Source organism: Myripristis murdjan, chromosome 21 (genome assembly GCF_902150065.1).
Source record: "Myripristis murdjan chromosome 21, fMyrMur1.1, whole genome shotgun sequence".
NCBI classification, from domain to species: Eukaryota; Metazoa; Chordata; class Actinopteri; order Holocentriformes; family Holocentridae; genus Myripristis; species Myripristis murdjan.
The window spans coordinates 25,859,170-25,873,669 of NC_044000.1; the positions used below are offsets into that span (position 1 = coordinate 25,859,170).

Genomic DNA, 14,500 nt, shown 5'->3' on the forward strand with positions numbered 1-14,500 from the left:
GAAATTAGTAAGAAATTACCTGAAAATTATTAACAAAACAATTTCCAAAACAAAAAATAATAAAACTATAATAAAATTCTTATAATTATACATTAAAAATTAAAATTACCTGAAAAAATCCCTCCACAAAATAATTTTTTAAAAAAATAAACAAGTAAAAAATTACAAGAAAATTTTAAAAAGTACATCGATTTATAATTATGATAATTTTATGTTTAAATTATCTAAAAAAAATCTTCAAAAAATAAAATAAAATAAAATAATACGACTGAGTGAATTTTATTAAGAGGATTAAAAAATATTTATAAAATATACTCAAAAGCCCTCCCAAGGGTTTCAAGAGTCGCTCCAGGAAATAAGAGTTTGATGTAAAAAGCAGAATACTCTAATCGGAGCAGAACTCACCGTGCACGTCCTCCACCAGGACCTCGCTGGTGCGCGGGCTGGGGTCGGACTCTCCGATATCATTGACGGCGATGATCCTGAAGCGGTAGCGTTTGAGCTCCCGGAGGCTCGGCACGGTGAACTCGGTGGTGGGGTGGAGGCTGTCGGCATCGTTGATGCTCACCCAGCTTGACGTGCCCTCGTCCTGGATCTGGATGATGTAGCCCTTGATGGGACTTCCTCCGTCCCTCTCCGGCGGCGTCCAGGCCAACTTGACGCTGTGCTTGTTCTTATCGGCCACAACAGGGGCAGCAGGCATGCTGGGAGGAGCTGCGGGTGGAGAAGCGTTTATTAAAAAACACTAAAGGTCTACAGTGTGTACGTGTCCTCAGTCAAATTTACCATCATTTAATTTAATTTAGTGTCGCACTGCCGATCAATTAACGTGAGGAAGATTAATTTTGGAATTAATCGGCTCGAGTGTAACTTAATTAAATCAGCTTGACTCTCAACATCTCCATCTTTTACATGATTTCATTTTCAGTTCCAAATGTTTATTTGGATTTTCAGCTCATGACCTAACCCAAATCTTAACCAATAAGACAGAGTGACAGTTCAAAATGTAAAAAAAAACATGACTTGGGCATCCTTGGAAAAAACATAATTTGGCTTCCAGGATATCCATCACTCAGTCTGTTAAATAAAAAGCCCTGTAACAGTGATATGTACAAAATGTAGTTGGTGACTCACTCAGGGGGTCGACGGCGAAGGCGGAGTCAGACGGTTGGCTGAACGGTCCGGTTCCTGCGGCATTGCAGGCGGCGACCCTGAACTCGTACTCCGTTCCCTCGATCAGACGAGTCACCTGGGAAACACACGGAGCAAAACAATGGTCACACTCCACTGACCGACTCCGCTTTTTAGTTTCTGCTGATGAACTTTATTGTAAACTCCCGTGGAGATCGTAAACAAGTACAGGGAAATGTGTTTAACATTTAGACTCTTTTACATGATCTTTTCAGTATCAAAGTGATGGAGCTTCAGCAGAAACACAACATGCAGGAGACTCTGCTGCTGCATGGAAACACCTGTTTTTTATAATTTCATGAATTTGAAATTTTGCCTTAGGGCAGAAGGTATAAAGTGCCAAATTGTACATAAAGTAGAGGTTTAAGTTTTATTTTGTACCTTTATCAGTTAACTTCCTGAACTGTAGCTCTGTGTCTTTTTTTTTTTTTTACAGTGGTTAGTTTTGGAATAGAAGTGCAGACAGGGGTAAACAACAGTGTTTTTATGTGTGATGTCCAATGAGTGTTTGCCCATGCAATGAAGGCGCAACTTAATCCAGGGGTTTTCAAACCTCTTGCTGCTCTGGACCCCCAGGTTGACTGGACATCCGCAGTGACTTCTATCAGGCATTTAGATGAGGGCTGTGATGATAACCGTGTTAGTCCTGTACTGCGGTTATACGATGCCCACTGCAGTGCTGAGCTTATCGCGATACTCATTGGACCAAAAGTCAAAATGTATGTGAAAGCATCAAAATGTAGAATCTCTGGAGTGGAAGGTCATGACAAGGGACAAAGATCAGAGACCCTGAAAACCCTACTTGGTTCAGTTCTGGAGATTTAGACTGCAATTCAAAGTAAAATTTTTTTGGATGAGTGCAGTGTGGTTGTATTGGAGCTGCTTTTTCACCACTGTAACCCCACCACCACAGCACTGATTTAAATCTGAGGATCCAAGAATTCCTCTATGGAGACAGCAAAGCTCGTCATATCTTAAATTTAAGGGGAAATTGGAGTTCATGGGGTTAATACGCTGGCTCACCTGGTACTCCCAGCCCTTCATGCCTCGCTTGGTGATGGGTGCCTTGTTGACCCGGGCCCAGTAAGCGGTGCCCTTCTCCCTCTTCTCCAGCCAGTACCCGGTGATCATGGAGCCGCCGGTCTCTCTGGGGGGCTCCCAGGTCAGCGTCATGGACGTCTTCGAGTACTCTGTGATCTTGGGTTTCTCAGGCGGCCCGGGCAGGCCGAAGGGATCCTTGATCTGGATCTCCTCCGTCATGCAGGGGTCGGACCTGCCGTAGCGGTTCTCGGCTTTGACCCGGAACATGTATGTCTTGTTGGTCTCCAGGTTCCACACCTGGGGACGGCAGAACAGTCAGGAGTGTACTTTCTTAACAACAAGTCATCACGTGACATGTTGTCAGTGTTGGATGAAAATGTTTTATGTCAAAAATATCTAATTAAGAAAAATGAACTCCTGTGATGTTTTGGTGTTTTGACTTCCATGAGTCGAAGCTGCACGAAAACTGTACTGCAATTATTTTGACAGATTCTGTAATTGTGGTATTCATTTTTTTATTGTATGAAGCACTGCTTAGGATTTTTCCTGTTTTTCAACACACACACTTGGACATAAAAGTCAAAGACCTTTCAATGACATTCAAGGTCTCATTTGGTGAAAGCAATGCTTTGTGGACTAGTAATCCAGGAGTGTCTCCAACTGTATTTTATGTCTTAATCTTTAGAATGAATTCTTTTAATTCTTCTAACACAAAGATTTTATCATTAATTATAAATTTAAAAAGTAAATTCAAAACACACAGGACACATTTTAACTTCCAAAGCCCCCTGCTATGATGATGATGATGATGATGATGGACTGACCCCGTATTTCCTCTCGATGATGCTGCTAGTGACTTCCTCCCACTGCGGCTCGGGCGGGGCCTCCTGTCCCTCCTCCAGCTCCAGCTCCTCCGTCACCACCTCCTTCTTCTCCACGATGTAGTTGGTCAGCTCGCTGCCGCCGTCGTCCTGCGGTGCCTCCCAGTGGAGGTAGCAGGACTCCGCCTTGATGTTGGACACTGTGAGGTTCCTGGGGGGCAGCGGCCGGTCTGGGGGTGGGGGTGGGGTGCAGGGAGGTCAGGGTGAAACACATCACTCTTATTTATATTCATCCTCACATTCATTTTTTTCAATACCCATCCTCATCGCCGTTTGAAATCTGAGGAAATTCTCTTCATTTCTTACAAAAACACGAGACAAAATTAGCAAATAAATAAATAAATAAATAAAAATTCAATAAAAACAAAGTTTAATTTGCATTAATGCTTGTGTAAGTCTGCATACAGTTGCCTTTCACAAGCATTTAAACAAAACTAAAAAGTAAATGAACAGAAAAGGACCAGAAAAAAAAAAATCACAAAATTTTAGCAAACAGAAATACTACAAAATTATCAAAACTTTTCAAGAAAATAAAGAGTAAACTATTGATCTTATAAATATATATTTAAAATTAAAATATAACAAAACATTTAGCACACCTTAATACTGTCTGGAATTAAACTGAACTGGCTTTACACATAATTTGTGCAGTGTTGTCGCTGTAATTTGATGAGTTTAATGAAATTTGATAAGATGATTATGTGAAAATTAAGATCTTGTAAAGTCAAATTTAATTAAATGACTTTTGAGACCTAACATTTTATTAAGATTTTATTTTTGCTCTGTAAGGACCTGCAGACACCCTGTACGGCAACCAGTCCCTCTGGTCACACTCACCCAGCACCATGATGGTCACACTGTGGCTGGCTGAGCCCATGTTGTTGGAGGCAGAAACAGTGTAGGTGCCCTTGTCCCTCCTGTTGGCGGTCGGGATGGACAGCGTGGTCTTGCAGTTCATCCTGCCCGTCTCCACCGTCTCCAGCAGCAGCGTCTCGGATGGCTTGTCGATCACCACATCGTCCTTGGACCATTCCACCTTGGGGATGGGCAGGCCGAGGATGTCGGCGGGGATCTCGATGGGCTCGCCCTTCTTCACAGTGATGGAGTCGCCCTTGAAGTGCTTCAGCATGTGGATCTCGGGAGCCACTGGAGGCGGAAATAATTCATCAGTTAAAGAGGGAAAACAACTCCGGTGGGTGTTCACAAAGACGATTCCGGTGGAAAGTCAAGTCAAGACCATTTTTATTTATATAGCCCAATATAACTAATTACAAATTTGCCTCAAGGGGCTTTAAAGGAATAAAGCATCCTCTGTCCTTAGAGCCTCACATTGGATGAGGAACAACTCCCTAAAAAAACTTTTAACGGGGAAAAAATAGGAAGAAACCTCAGGAGAGCAACAGAGGAGGGATCCTTCCCTATTTCACTCCCTATATTTTGGTTACCTTCAAGTGGCAGATTTTGGAGCCACACAAAAGTACGCACTATATTCTCCACTCCACAGTGTGACCCCTAAGCAGCAGGGTTTTACATCAGGTAGGTCACGAGCAGAGCCGGGCCTTACCCTCATCGTCCTGAATGACCACCGTCAGCGGGATGGACGGCTCGCTCTCTCCCATCAGGTTGGTGCACTTGATTCTGAACTCATACATCCAGGCCTCGTCCAGACCCTCCACCGTCAGCGTCTGGTTGGGGCAGATCTCAGTGTTGCAGGGCTCGAAGGCCTGCTGGTCCTGACGCTTCTTCTCCACAAAGTACCCGATGATGGGGCTGCCGCCGTCGTTGCGAGGCGGCTTCCAGGCCAGCGTGATGGAGTTCTTGGTCCGCTCGGTGTAGTGGAACTTCTCAGGGGAGGAGGGGGGGCCTGCGGGACGGGGGGAGCACGGGTTAGGATAAACTTCACCCCAAATAAAGAATTCATATCTTCCTAGCTGCATCAATTTAAAGAGCAACAACAAGAAATAGGAGCAGATAACAAAGACACCAGGTATTGGAATAAAGCTAAAATAAAGTATATAAGGGAGAAGGTGAGACGAGATTTCAGAAATCAGAAATCAGAAAAAAAGTATAAGTATATCCATGGTGAACTCAGGTATACTTTTCTAAATACGCTCAATTTCTGATTTCTGTATTTATTGTTGTAACATTTGTAGGATTAATGCACATGTTTCGATTTAATGCACATAATGCACATACTGTGATACAACTTCATACGTAATGAACATAACTTTTACAAATTTGGTAGGCACATATTCTTTTACAGTTTTTATTTATTATAATTCAATTCTTCTCTTGACAGTTTGAGCAACTGCAACTGACCCAATTTCCCCTTGGCGATCAATAAAGTTTTTTGGATTCTGATTTTGATTTCTGATTTCTGAAATTTCATCTGACTTATCTCACTTATTTATTTAATTTTTGGCTTTACTCCAATGCCCGGTTTCCTTTTTATCTACTCTTATTTCTTGTTTTAGCTCCTTGTTTTATGTTGTTTGATCTGTAAAACATTTTATAGCAGTTCTTTTTTTCAGAATAGTGCGTTGGAAATTAAATTTATTATTAGTGGTGTCAAATTATCGCGTTAATTGAGATTAATTAATTACAGTCATATTTAGCGCGTTATGTTTTTTAATCGAGTTAATCTAATTTTTAATCACTAACTTTACTTTTTGTGTTTGGGCTTGTTTAGCATAAGCTGATAGGCTCCTATTGTCAGGCCCGAACTGTACATCGGGAGATTTCCCGAAGCGCCGGCCTGTCACTGGCCCAGTGGCCTGCCCGTCTTTTTTTTTTTTTTTTTTTTTTTTTTTAAACAGGTCGCCGGGCAGGCCAATCAGCTGTCGGTCCGGTCCGGCTGGCCTCACCAGTCTGATCTTTTTTTTTTTTTTTTTTTTTTTTTAAGTCAGAGAGACAGGCCAGGCCAATCAGAGGCCAGCAACCTGTGAAGAGGTCAAGACATGATTGGTTTGTTTTGATTAACACCCGCCCCAACAGTCCGAGTCCGTTGTAAACAGGCAGCGCATGTTGAGGAGGGGGTGTCGCGACTCGTGTGTGTGTGTCTGACTGTGGAGGAGAGGAGAGGAGGTGGAAGAAAAGGTTACGTGATCGAAGTTAATACATTACCGTATTCATCCGAATATAAGACGATATTTTTTCCATTGAAAATGCCCTGAAAAAACGCCCTCGTCTAATATTGGGGGTCTAAGCAAATACACATGTATTGTGCATATGTAAACCAGTAGGTAGGCTCGCCTGATGCCGCGATTACCGGCGAATGGCCGCATTGCGCAGTCATTGCAGCCGCATATGAACAAAAATTGATATGGCAGGTAGGCTATGTGTGCGCCGCTCACCTGTCAGATCCGGCAAAGATTTTGTTTTGTTTGTTTGTTTGATTTTTTTTTCCAGATTTTGTCCATATAATTTTTTTTTTTTTTTTTCCCAAAAAAGGGTCTTGAAAAAGAGGGGTCGTCCCCCCGACCCGCATCGGACTGATCTGCTACAATAATGTAATGAATTTAAAGGGAAATACCTCAAGTTGAGGGCTTTTCTCAGCAATTTTAGGTGAGATTAAAAAAGAGATTAATTAGATCAATTAATTACAGATCATAATTAATTAATCTCTCAATTTTTTTAATCTCTTGACACCACTATTTATTATATCCACTTAATACATAAGATCCCAAAACGAGGTTGAGATCATATGAGAGTTAGGAATGCTGATTGCTCCTAAACATCACAGTTCAGTTCTGGTTCATTCTCAAATCTTTTCATTTGCAGATATTTCCAGATTTAGCAGAACTGTTGGCAGGTGACAAACATCCGTGGCTCAGGACGTAGCTCCTCCCCCTGATGCTCACCTTGTGGGTCCACGGCCTTGATGGGTCCCAGCTCGACGGGTGGGCCCATGCCGTACTTGTTCTTGGCGATGACGCGGAACATGTAATCCTGTCCCTCCATGATGCCGACGCACTCGCACTTGGAGGAGGCGGTTTCCACGGGCTGCCGCCATGTGTGCATCTTGGCATCTCTCCTCTCCACGATGAAGCCCATTATGTCGCTGCCTCCATCATCCTCGGGGTCGTCCCAGTTCAGGAAGATCATCTTGCGGGTGACAACCACGGGCTTCAGGTCGGTGACTGGCCCGGGTACGTCTGCAAAGCAGAGAAGAGCCAGTCAAGGAACTGCAGTATTCCTTCCTTCGTTCATTCATTCATTCACTCACTCATACACCTAATGACCCCTTAGTGGTCATCAGGTGGCACGACACACATTATGCTGAGAATATGCTACACATCAGTGACAGTGTGCGCTTGTGTTTTTAATAGTGTCTATTTAAAATGCACTGAGAAATATTTCATTTACAAATTTGAAAGTGTTGAATCCTTAATCTATAAACATTTTCTGTTGTGTACAAGAAAGAAAAGACTACAGTTGCCAGTTACCATCTAAATGTCATCCTGCATGTCTGAAGGACCTGAAACATGATTTATTTAATTTCGAACACACTTCGGTTGTCACTTTATTTCTTCAGTTGTAGCAATTATTGTAGGTTGCTGTTTCCTATATGAGAGTATTATTTTTGGTGCAATGATTTAAAAAAAAACAACAACAACAACATAAACTTTAGTTTGGTTTTTTGATTAGGAGTTTTTTCTATAAATGTTTATGTTTATAAATTCTGAATAGTTTGTAATATTTTGAATTTGTAATTTTTTGAATGTTGTGTGTGCACTTTAAGACTCATATTACCATCTTGGGTTTTTGGTTACTTGTAATATTTAATAATGTAGGAGCTGACTGTACAGTTAAGCCAAAGTCATTCTGGATTACAGTGTCATCTGAATATAATCCCATGTGTTGAGATTATGTCTGAACTCACCCATGACTTCCACTCTGGTCCAGGCAGATTTGGTGCCGCTGGGGTTGCAGGCGCTGATCTGGTACTTTCCGCAGTCCTTCCTCTGGACGTTCTTGATGGAGACGATGCTCTCGTTGCCGTCCTCGATGATCTCCACGCGCTCCTTGTCTGGTTTGGCGTCATCCTTCATCCAGGTGATGGACGGCTTCGGCCTTCCGGTGACGGTGGCGGGCACGCGCAGGTTCTCTCCGGCTCTGATGACCACGCCGTTCTTGACGGACAGGTCCAGCTCGATCACCGGAATCTCTGTGGAGGGCAAGCAGAAGATGTGATCAGATGTAGAGAAAGACAAGTTACTGTCAAACATCTGTGTGTTAACTTTTCAAATAATCTAATTACTGTACCATATCATACAACAGATTTACACCAGGATTAGACCAGATCAGATCAGATTAGGTCAGGTTTGATTACAATAAAGTCAGATTGAGGCTTGTGATTTTCATCAGATAATCTGACCTGCAGGGTTCCTGACGAACACGGCCTCAGTGAAGCCGGGTGCTCCCTCGCCAGCGGCATTGGAGGCGATGACTCGGACCATGTACTTGGCTCCCTCTCGAACGCCGTACACAGTGAAGGCCCGGGTCTTCCAGAGCCGCTCGGTGGCTCGGGACCAGTCCTTGGTGCCGGCCATCGCCTGCAGAGAAAAACATCAAAACATCAGGATACATCTCGCTGGCAGAAAATCACATGTTGGACCAATAGTGCAACTGAAATAAATATGTGAAAATGAAAACTAAAGAAGAGTAACATTTTTATATGACTGGGCTGACTGCAGGGTAAATGCAAGTCCATCTCAGGGATTTTAAATGTTTGGCCCATTTACTACAATTGCTCCACATTGTCCACATCACCAAATAATTTATCAAATCCTGCGGGAACTAAGTATTTCACAAAACAGGATCAAAATGTGAATTTGTGGTTGAAGCAGCTTCAGCTTCAACCACAGTTTGAAAAAGTCCTGAAAACACAACAGTGCTGCTGCTTTTAGGAAAACTCATGTGGAGGACTTTATTCTGCTGATGGAATACTGGAGTGAAGAAAGTCTGAAGGCTCTGAAAGTTCAGTTTCATATCGTAGTGGAATGAATGGAAACCAGCGGCTGGAGGAAAGGGAGGAGAAATGATGTGGCAGCTCTAAAATCCCACTGCTCGCTTTGGGAGGAGGTCAGAGGAACATTCTGGAGCGGAAACTATGGACATGCAGAAGCTTTTTGATGGAGTTTGAATCATCTTTAATTTAACTGCAGCTCAAGAGCTTTAGAAGCTTATAAAATGAGATTAAAGACAAAGTGAAGTTGTTTTCTGGAGGCTGATGACCCTGACCTTGTCGACATGGTATCCCAGAATCTCTCCTCCTCCGTTGTCGGCAGGGGGGTCCCACTCCACGTCGATGGAGTGGTCGGTGGTGTCAGCAACTCTGGCGACAGGAGGTCCAGGAGGCACTGCACAAACACACAGCCACAACACATCAGCCGCTTTTATCCTGTCTCCCATGCCTCAAATGCACAGAGCGTTATTTTAACCTCTAGCCAAGATCTCCATCGTTCTAAAGATACAAAACACGTCTCTGATCACGTCTGATTTACAAGAGAACGTGTTAAAAAATGATACACAGGAGGAACCGATTTTTTTTATCTGGCATAATGATTCAGCCATAAAAAGGGTCTAAGATGCCAGAGGGCAAGAAACAAACATCAGAAACTTTTTAATGGACTGATATGTGAGTCACATACGGATGGGTGCCTGGGCGGTCTTGGGGTCGGACGGGACACTGAACTTCCCGGGCCCGGCCTGGTTTTCAGCTGCGACTCTGAAGATGTAGGTGAGCCCCTCCAGCAGCCCCTCCACATTCAGCTCCGTGTCGGGAACGATGTTCCTACACAGCACACACACACACACACACACACCGTGTTAAATCTGCTTTACACAAACTTCAATGCTGATTTCATCAACATTTAAACTTCTGTGACAGTTTCTCCAACACAAGGACATGTATCGTTCTATGTGTGGTGTTATATGTATTATATTAATAACACATATAACATTTTGTTTCCTGTTGCAACTGTCCTCCCATTGAAAAAAAACAGACATAATAGTATTTCTTCAGAAACTGCCGTGTTTGAACACAATGAAAGTTTTTATCATGCAATGTCATGTGTGACTGGAAATTGGCCAGTGAGACATATTTTCGCTCTGAAAGTTGAACTACAGTCTCTTCCATGTGGAAACAGTCCAGGTGAGCTCCTCACCTGTTGACTCGGGCCCAGTGCGTGCTGTTGATCTCACGGCGCTCCACCCAGTAACCCAGGATGGGGCTGCCGTTGTCCTCGGGTGCGTTCCAGGACACCAGCATGCTGTGGGCGGTGATGTCATCGATCTCTGGCTTATCAGGAGCCTCGGGAGGATCTGAGGAGCGAACGGGGCGGATCATTAAAATCACCATGAAACAAAAAATGACTTCCTCAACCTTGTTATCTAATTTCCCAAGTCATAATGTACACCTGTATATCAAGAAATGCCTTATTTCCTCCTCTTGTATTATTTTAATCAAAGTCCCATTCCCTTTATGTCCTTGATAGCTGAGAAAATTCACTTGTTTTGTTTTTGTTTTTTGTTTTGTAGCAAAAGCAAAAGCAACACTGATTTTATAATTACATAATTATTACAATATATTTCAATCTACATCACAATATAATTATGACGTCATGCAGCACCAGTAGCTGTAATTAAATCTCCAAACAATAAAACCATCACAGATTTTTAAACAATCCCTTACCACCATGTCTGTCTAAGACTGGTTTCCCTGCGTTAAGCCTCGCCGGACATCCTTGTCAAGAATTCTACAACTTCTAACAATGATAATTAAATTACTACCACTATTACAAATAAAATTCTAGTGTGTGTAGTTTGCAGCCTTGGCACCACGTGTCATCAGCGCTACGTACCGAAAGGATTCTTGGCGATGAGCGGTTTGGAGACGCAGGGTGGGCCGGCGCCAAACTTGTTCTCGGCCACGACTCTGAAGATGTACTCCTTCTTCTCGAGGAGTTTGGGCACCAGGTAGCGGCAGCCGCGCAGCGTGGAGGTGACGCTGCTCCAGCCAATCTCGAGCTTGGAGTTGTCCTTCTTCTCCAGCGTGTAGTTGAGGATCTCGCTGCCGCCGTCATCCACAGGAGGGTCCCACTTGCAGATCACAGAGTTCTTTCTGACCTCCTCAAAACGGAAGTTCACTGGAGGCCCGGGGGTGTCTGGGACGAGGCAGAGGACAGTCAGCCTCTCATCATCATCTACATCTGCCAACTACATCTATATTCTGCACAAAATATCAACTACTGGCCACCTCATTTAAAAACAAACAAAAAAAATGGGATCACTATCGGTCTCAAAAAAAAAAAAAACTGTCAAAAGCTGCAATCTACGTCTGAAACATCTATATTTGTAACTATAAATTAATATGTGACTACATCTACATAACTACATATAACATTATCATTAACATTTTAGAGGATATTTGTTAACTGTTTATAAATGCTAAAGGGGAGGTGGGGCAGAGCCGAGTAGAACAGAACAGAATGGAGTCTCACCCAGTACGTTGACTTCACAGGTGGCCGAGGCGATGCCGTGGTCGTTCTCTACCTTGATCATGTAGACACCGTGGTCGCCGCGGATGGTGTCCTTGACAACAGCGGAGGACTCGCCCCTCCTGCTGTTGTTGATGGTCAGTCGCTCATTCAGCGTCGGGTAGTCGGACTCCTCCACCTCGGGCTCGGCCACTGCCAGTTCCTCTTTCTTCTCCTCAACCTCTTTCTTCTCCTCGCCTTCCTTCTTCTCCTCACCCTCCTTCTTCTCTTCTTCCGTCACCTCGCCCTCCTTCTTCTCCTCACCTTCCTTCTTCTCCTCCTCCTTCTTCTCCTTCTCGGGCTCAGTCTTCTCGACCTTCTTCTTCAGGGGTCTCTCGGGTCTCTTCCTGAGAGCCTCAGGCCGGATCACCTGGTTGTTCCAGTACCAGGTGATCTCGGGGTACGGGGATCCGGAGATGTTGGCGTCCAGGCAGATCTCACAGCCTCTCTTGATGGTCAGACCGGACTGCAGACTGCCACTGAGGAACACCTTAGGAGGATCTGGGCCAAACACAACAAACACACAAGTCAAAGAGATAGCGTGTGTGATACTGGCTGGACACTCCAAATGATAACTGCTAGCCTCAGGCTAACATTCTTACAGATAGGGTCAAATGCTCCTGATCGTTTGACCTTGGGTGCTCTTGTGGCCGGTGATTCCTTCCCCACTAAAACAGTTTCCACCCTGTTTCATGTTACTACTGTCCTTTTTCAGAGTTCAAATCTTCTTTTTCTTCAAACAGGGTCAATGATCTGCCAATGGGAAAAATAACCCCACGTGTTGCCAATGCTAATCAACTTCTCTCCAGAATTTTCTTGACTAAAGTGTCATTTTCTTGATGGAAGAAAAACAAGATTTGAACTTTGAAGATCGGACTGAATGACGTGTTATCATGGAGATGTTTTGTAGCACTTTTGTCTGTGTTTATCATATGTGTGATAATAAAACCAGAAAACAGCGTTTTATCAACAGTTGAAGAGTATTTGAGGATGTCATAAGCTGATCTCCTCCTTACCAACGGCGTCTGAGGCCTTGACAAATGGCGTGCTGCGTGATGGCTCGCTGACACCGGCAGCGTTCTCGGCTTTGACTCTGAACTGGTAGTTCTTGCCCTCCGTCAGGTTTCTGACAGTGTAGGACAGCACGGGAACCAGGAAGTCATTGCACCTCTCCCACTTGTCCTCGCCCTTCTGGAGCTTCTCCAGGATGTAGCCCATGATCTTGGTGCCGCCATCGTACATGGGCGGCTTCCAGGTCAGTGTGATGGTCGAGGACGTGGGGTTGTGGGTTTCCACGTCCACCGGTGGGTCGGGGGAGTCTGGGAGCAGGACGTACACAAGATGGATTTCAGTTTCACTTCTAGACACAGCTGATCTGATTTTACATTATATAGGTTAGCAACTTTTTTTTGGTCTGATATATCTGAATAATGACTTTATAAAAACTGCCTGTTATTGAGGACTATGGTCACTTTAAGCAGGACTGATGTTTCCGCTCTCTGCAGAAGGTTGTCCATTTACTACTTTTAATCAAGCTAGCTAACAGCGACACCCGCTGGAGCCCAACAGTCACTACAAAATGGGTGTCACTGAATGTATTTTTGGGAAAATGAACTGAAAAATCAACAGAAAAGAAAGGAAAACCAAATTACATTATACTGTATCGTATCATCTGTCATATCGTGCCGTAGTGTCTGCTTACGTTTCTGGTCCTCTGCAATGACGGGGTTGCGGAGCTCGATGAATTCTCCTCCTCCGATCTTGTTGACGGCTTGGACTCTGAAGTAGTACTCTCCGTTGGGGATGAGGTCCTTCACGGGCCAGCTCACCTTGTTCTCTCCTGACATCATGTTGACGTATGTCCTCCTGCCGGCCTCACGGCGCTGCATATACCCAAACGCAACTTCATGTAAATGCAATGTCTTTAGGAGCATTTATGCAGAAGATTTTTATTTTATTTAGTTTATTATGTGATTTTCATAACTTTTTCATTTTAATGAAAAAGTTATGAGCAAGAACGAATGGTTTAAAAACCATTCGTTCTTCTTACAGCGTTCTTCTTACAGTGTTGGTCTGCAATCTAAAACTCTGAGAATGTATTTGCAATATTATAGCTTGGGTAATTTGATCAATCCTGTTATCCTTGTTTATGTTTCGATATTTTACTTTCATCTGTATGATTATATTTATTTTGGTTTTAGTGAGCATATTTGTTATGTTTTTAAGTGTTTTAATTGATGTTATTTTTACATTTTATTGCTAGTCTGTGTTTTATCTTTAATGTTACGGCTTAGAATTTTCTACTCGACATCTTTGTAAATTATGTTTCTTCGATGGTTCCTTCGGGTCAAAGTAAAGTACACACACATATTAAGCTCTTGATGAAGCTCTTTGTTAATTCTCAGTAGGTGGGTCGACTGACCTGCAGGACGTAGTGCAGGATTGGGCTGCCGCCATCATAATCCGGAGGATCCCAGGACACTTTACAGGAGCTCTTGGTAATCTCAGAGGCAACGATCTCCTTACAGGGACCAGGAAGGCCTGAGGACAGGGGAGAGTGTTGTGGCGATTGTTAAAGAAACCCGCTCTCAAGTGTCAAATAACTGATTTGTGGTCTGTTTCATACGGTAATGTCTGTAGAGAGGCTGACAGAGCAAGGCGTACCGATGACTTTGACGTTGATTGTGGCACTGGCGGCTCCCAGCTTGTTTTCCAGAGTGACTTTGTACTGTCCTGCATCAGCATGCAGACAGCTGTCAACCTCCAGGTGACAGGAGGTGTACTCCTTCCTGTTAATAACAATAATAATAAGCTTATTAGTACAGCACCTTTCAAGCCGAGAAGCAG

General features: G+C 43.6%; 1 protein-coding gene across 1 annotated transcript in view; it reads right to left on the bottom strand.

Moving 5' to 3' along the window:
• The window catches only part of LOC115380245 (titin-like), a 228,925-nt gene that overhangs the window by 86,533 nt on the left and 127,892 nt on the right, over positions 1-14,500 (bottom strand). The window contains 20 exon segments of the mRNA XM_030081336.1: positions 406-714; positions 1,135-1,249; positions 2,215-2,529; positions 3,057-3,116; positions 3,153-3,283; positions 3,951-4,259; positions 4,678-4,977; positions 6,974-7,267; positions 7,996-8,280; positions 8,491-8,668; positions 9,357-9,475; positions 9,767-9,909; positions 10,283-10,439; positions 10,979-11,281; positions 11,618-11,825; positions 11,970-12,154; positions 12,670-12,972; positions 13,356-13,536; positions 14,076-14,194; positions 14,318-14,438. Of these exon segments, the coding sequence (XP_029937196.1) occupies positions 406-714; positions 1,135-1,249; positions 2,215-2,529; positions 3,057-3,116; positions 3,153-3,283; positions 3,951-4,259; positions 4,678-4,977; positions 6,974-7,267; positions 7,996-8,280; positions 8,491-8,668; positions 9,357-9,475; positions 9,767-9,909; positions 10,283-10,439; positions 10,979-11,281; positions 11,618-11,825; positions 11,970-12,154; positions 12,670-12,972; positions 13,356-13,536; positions 14,076-14,194; positions 14,318-14,438 (4,135 nt within the window).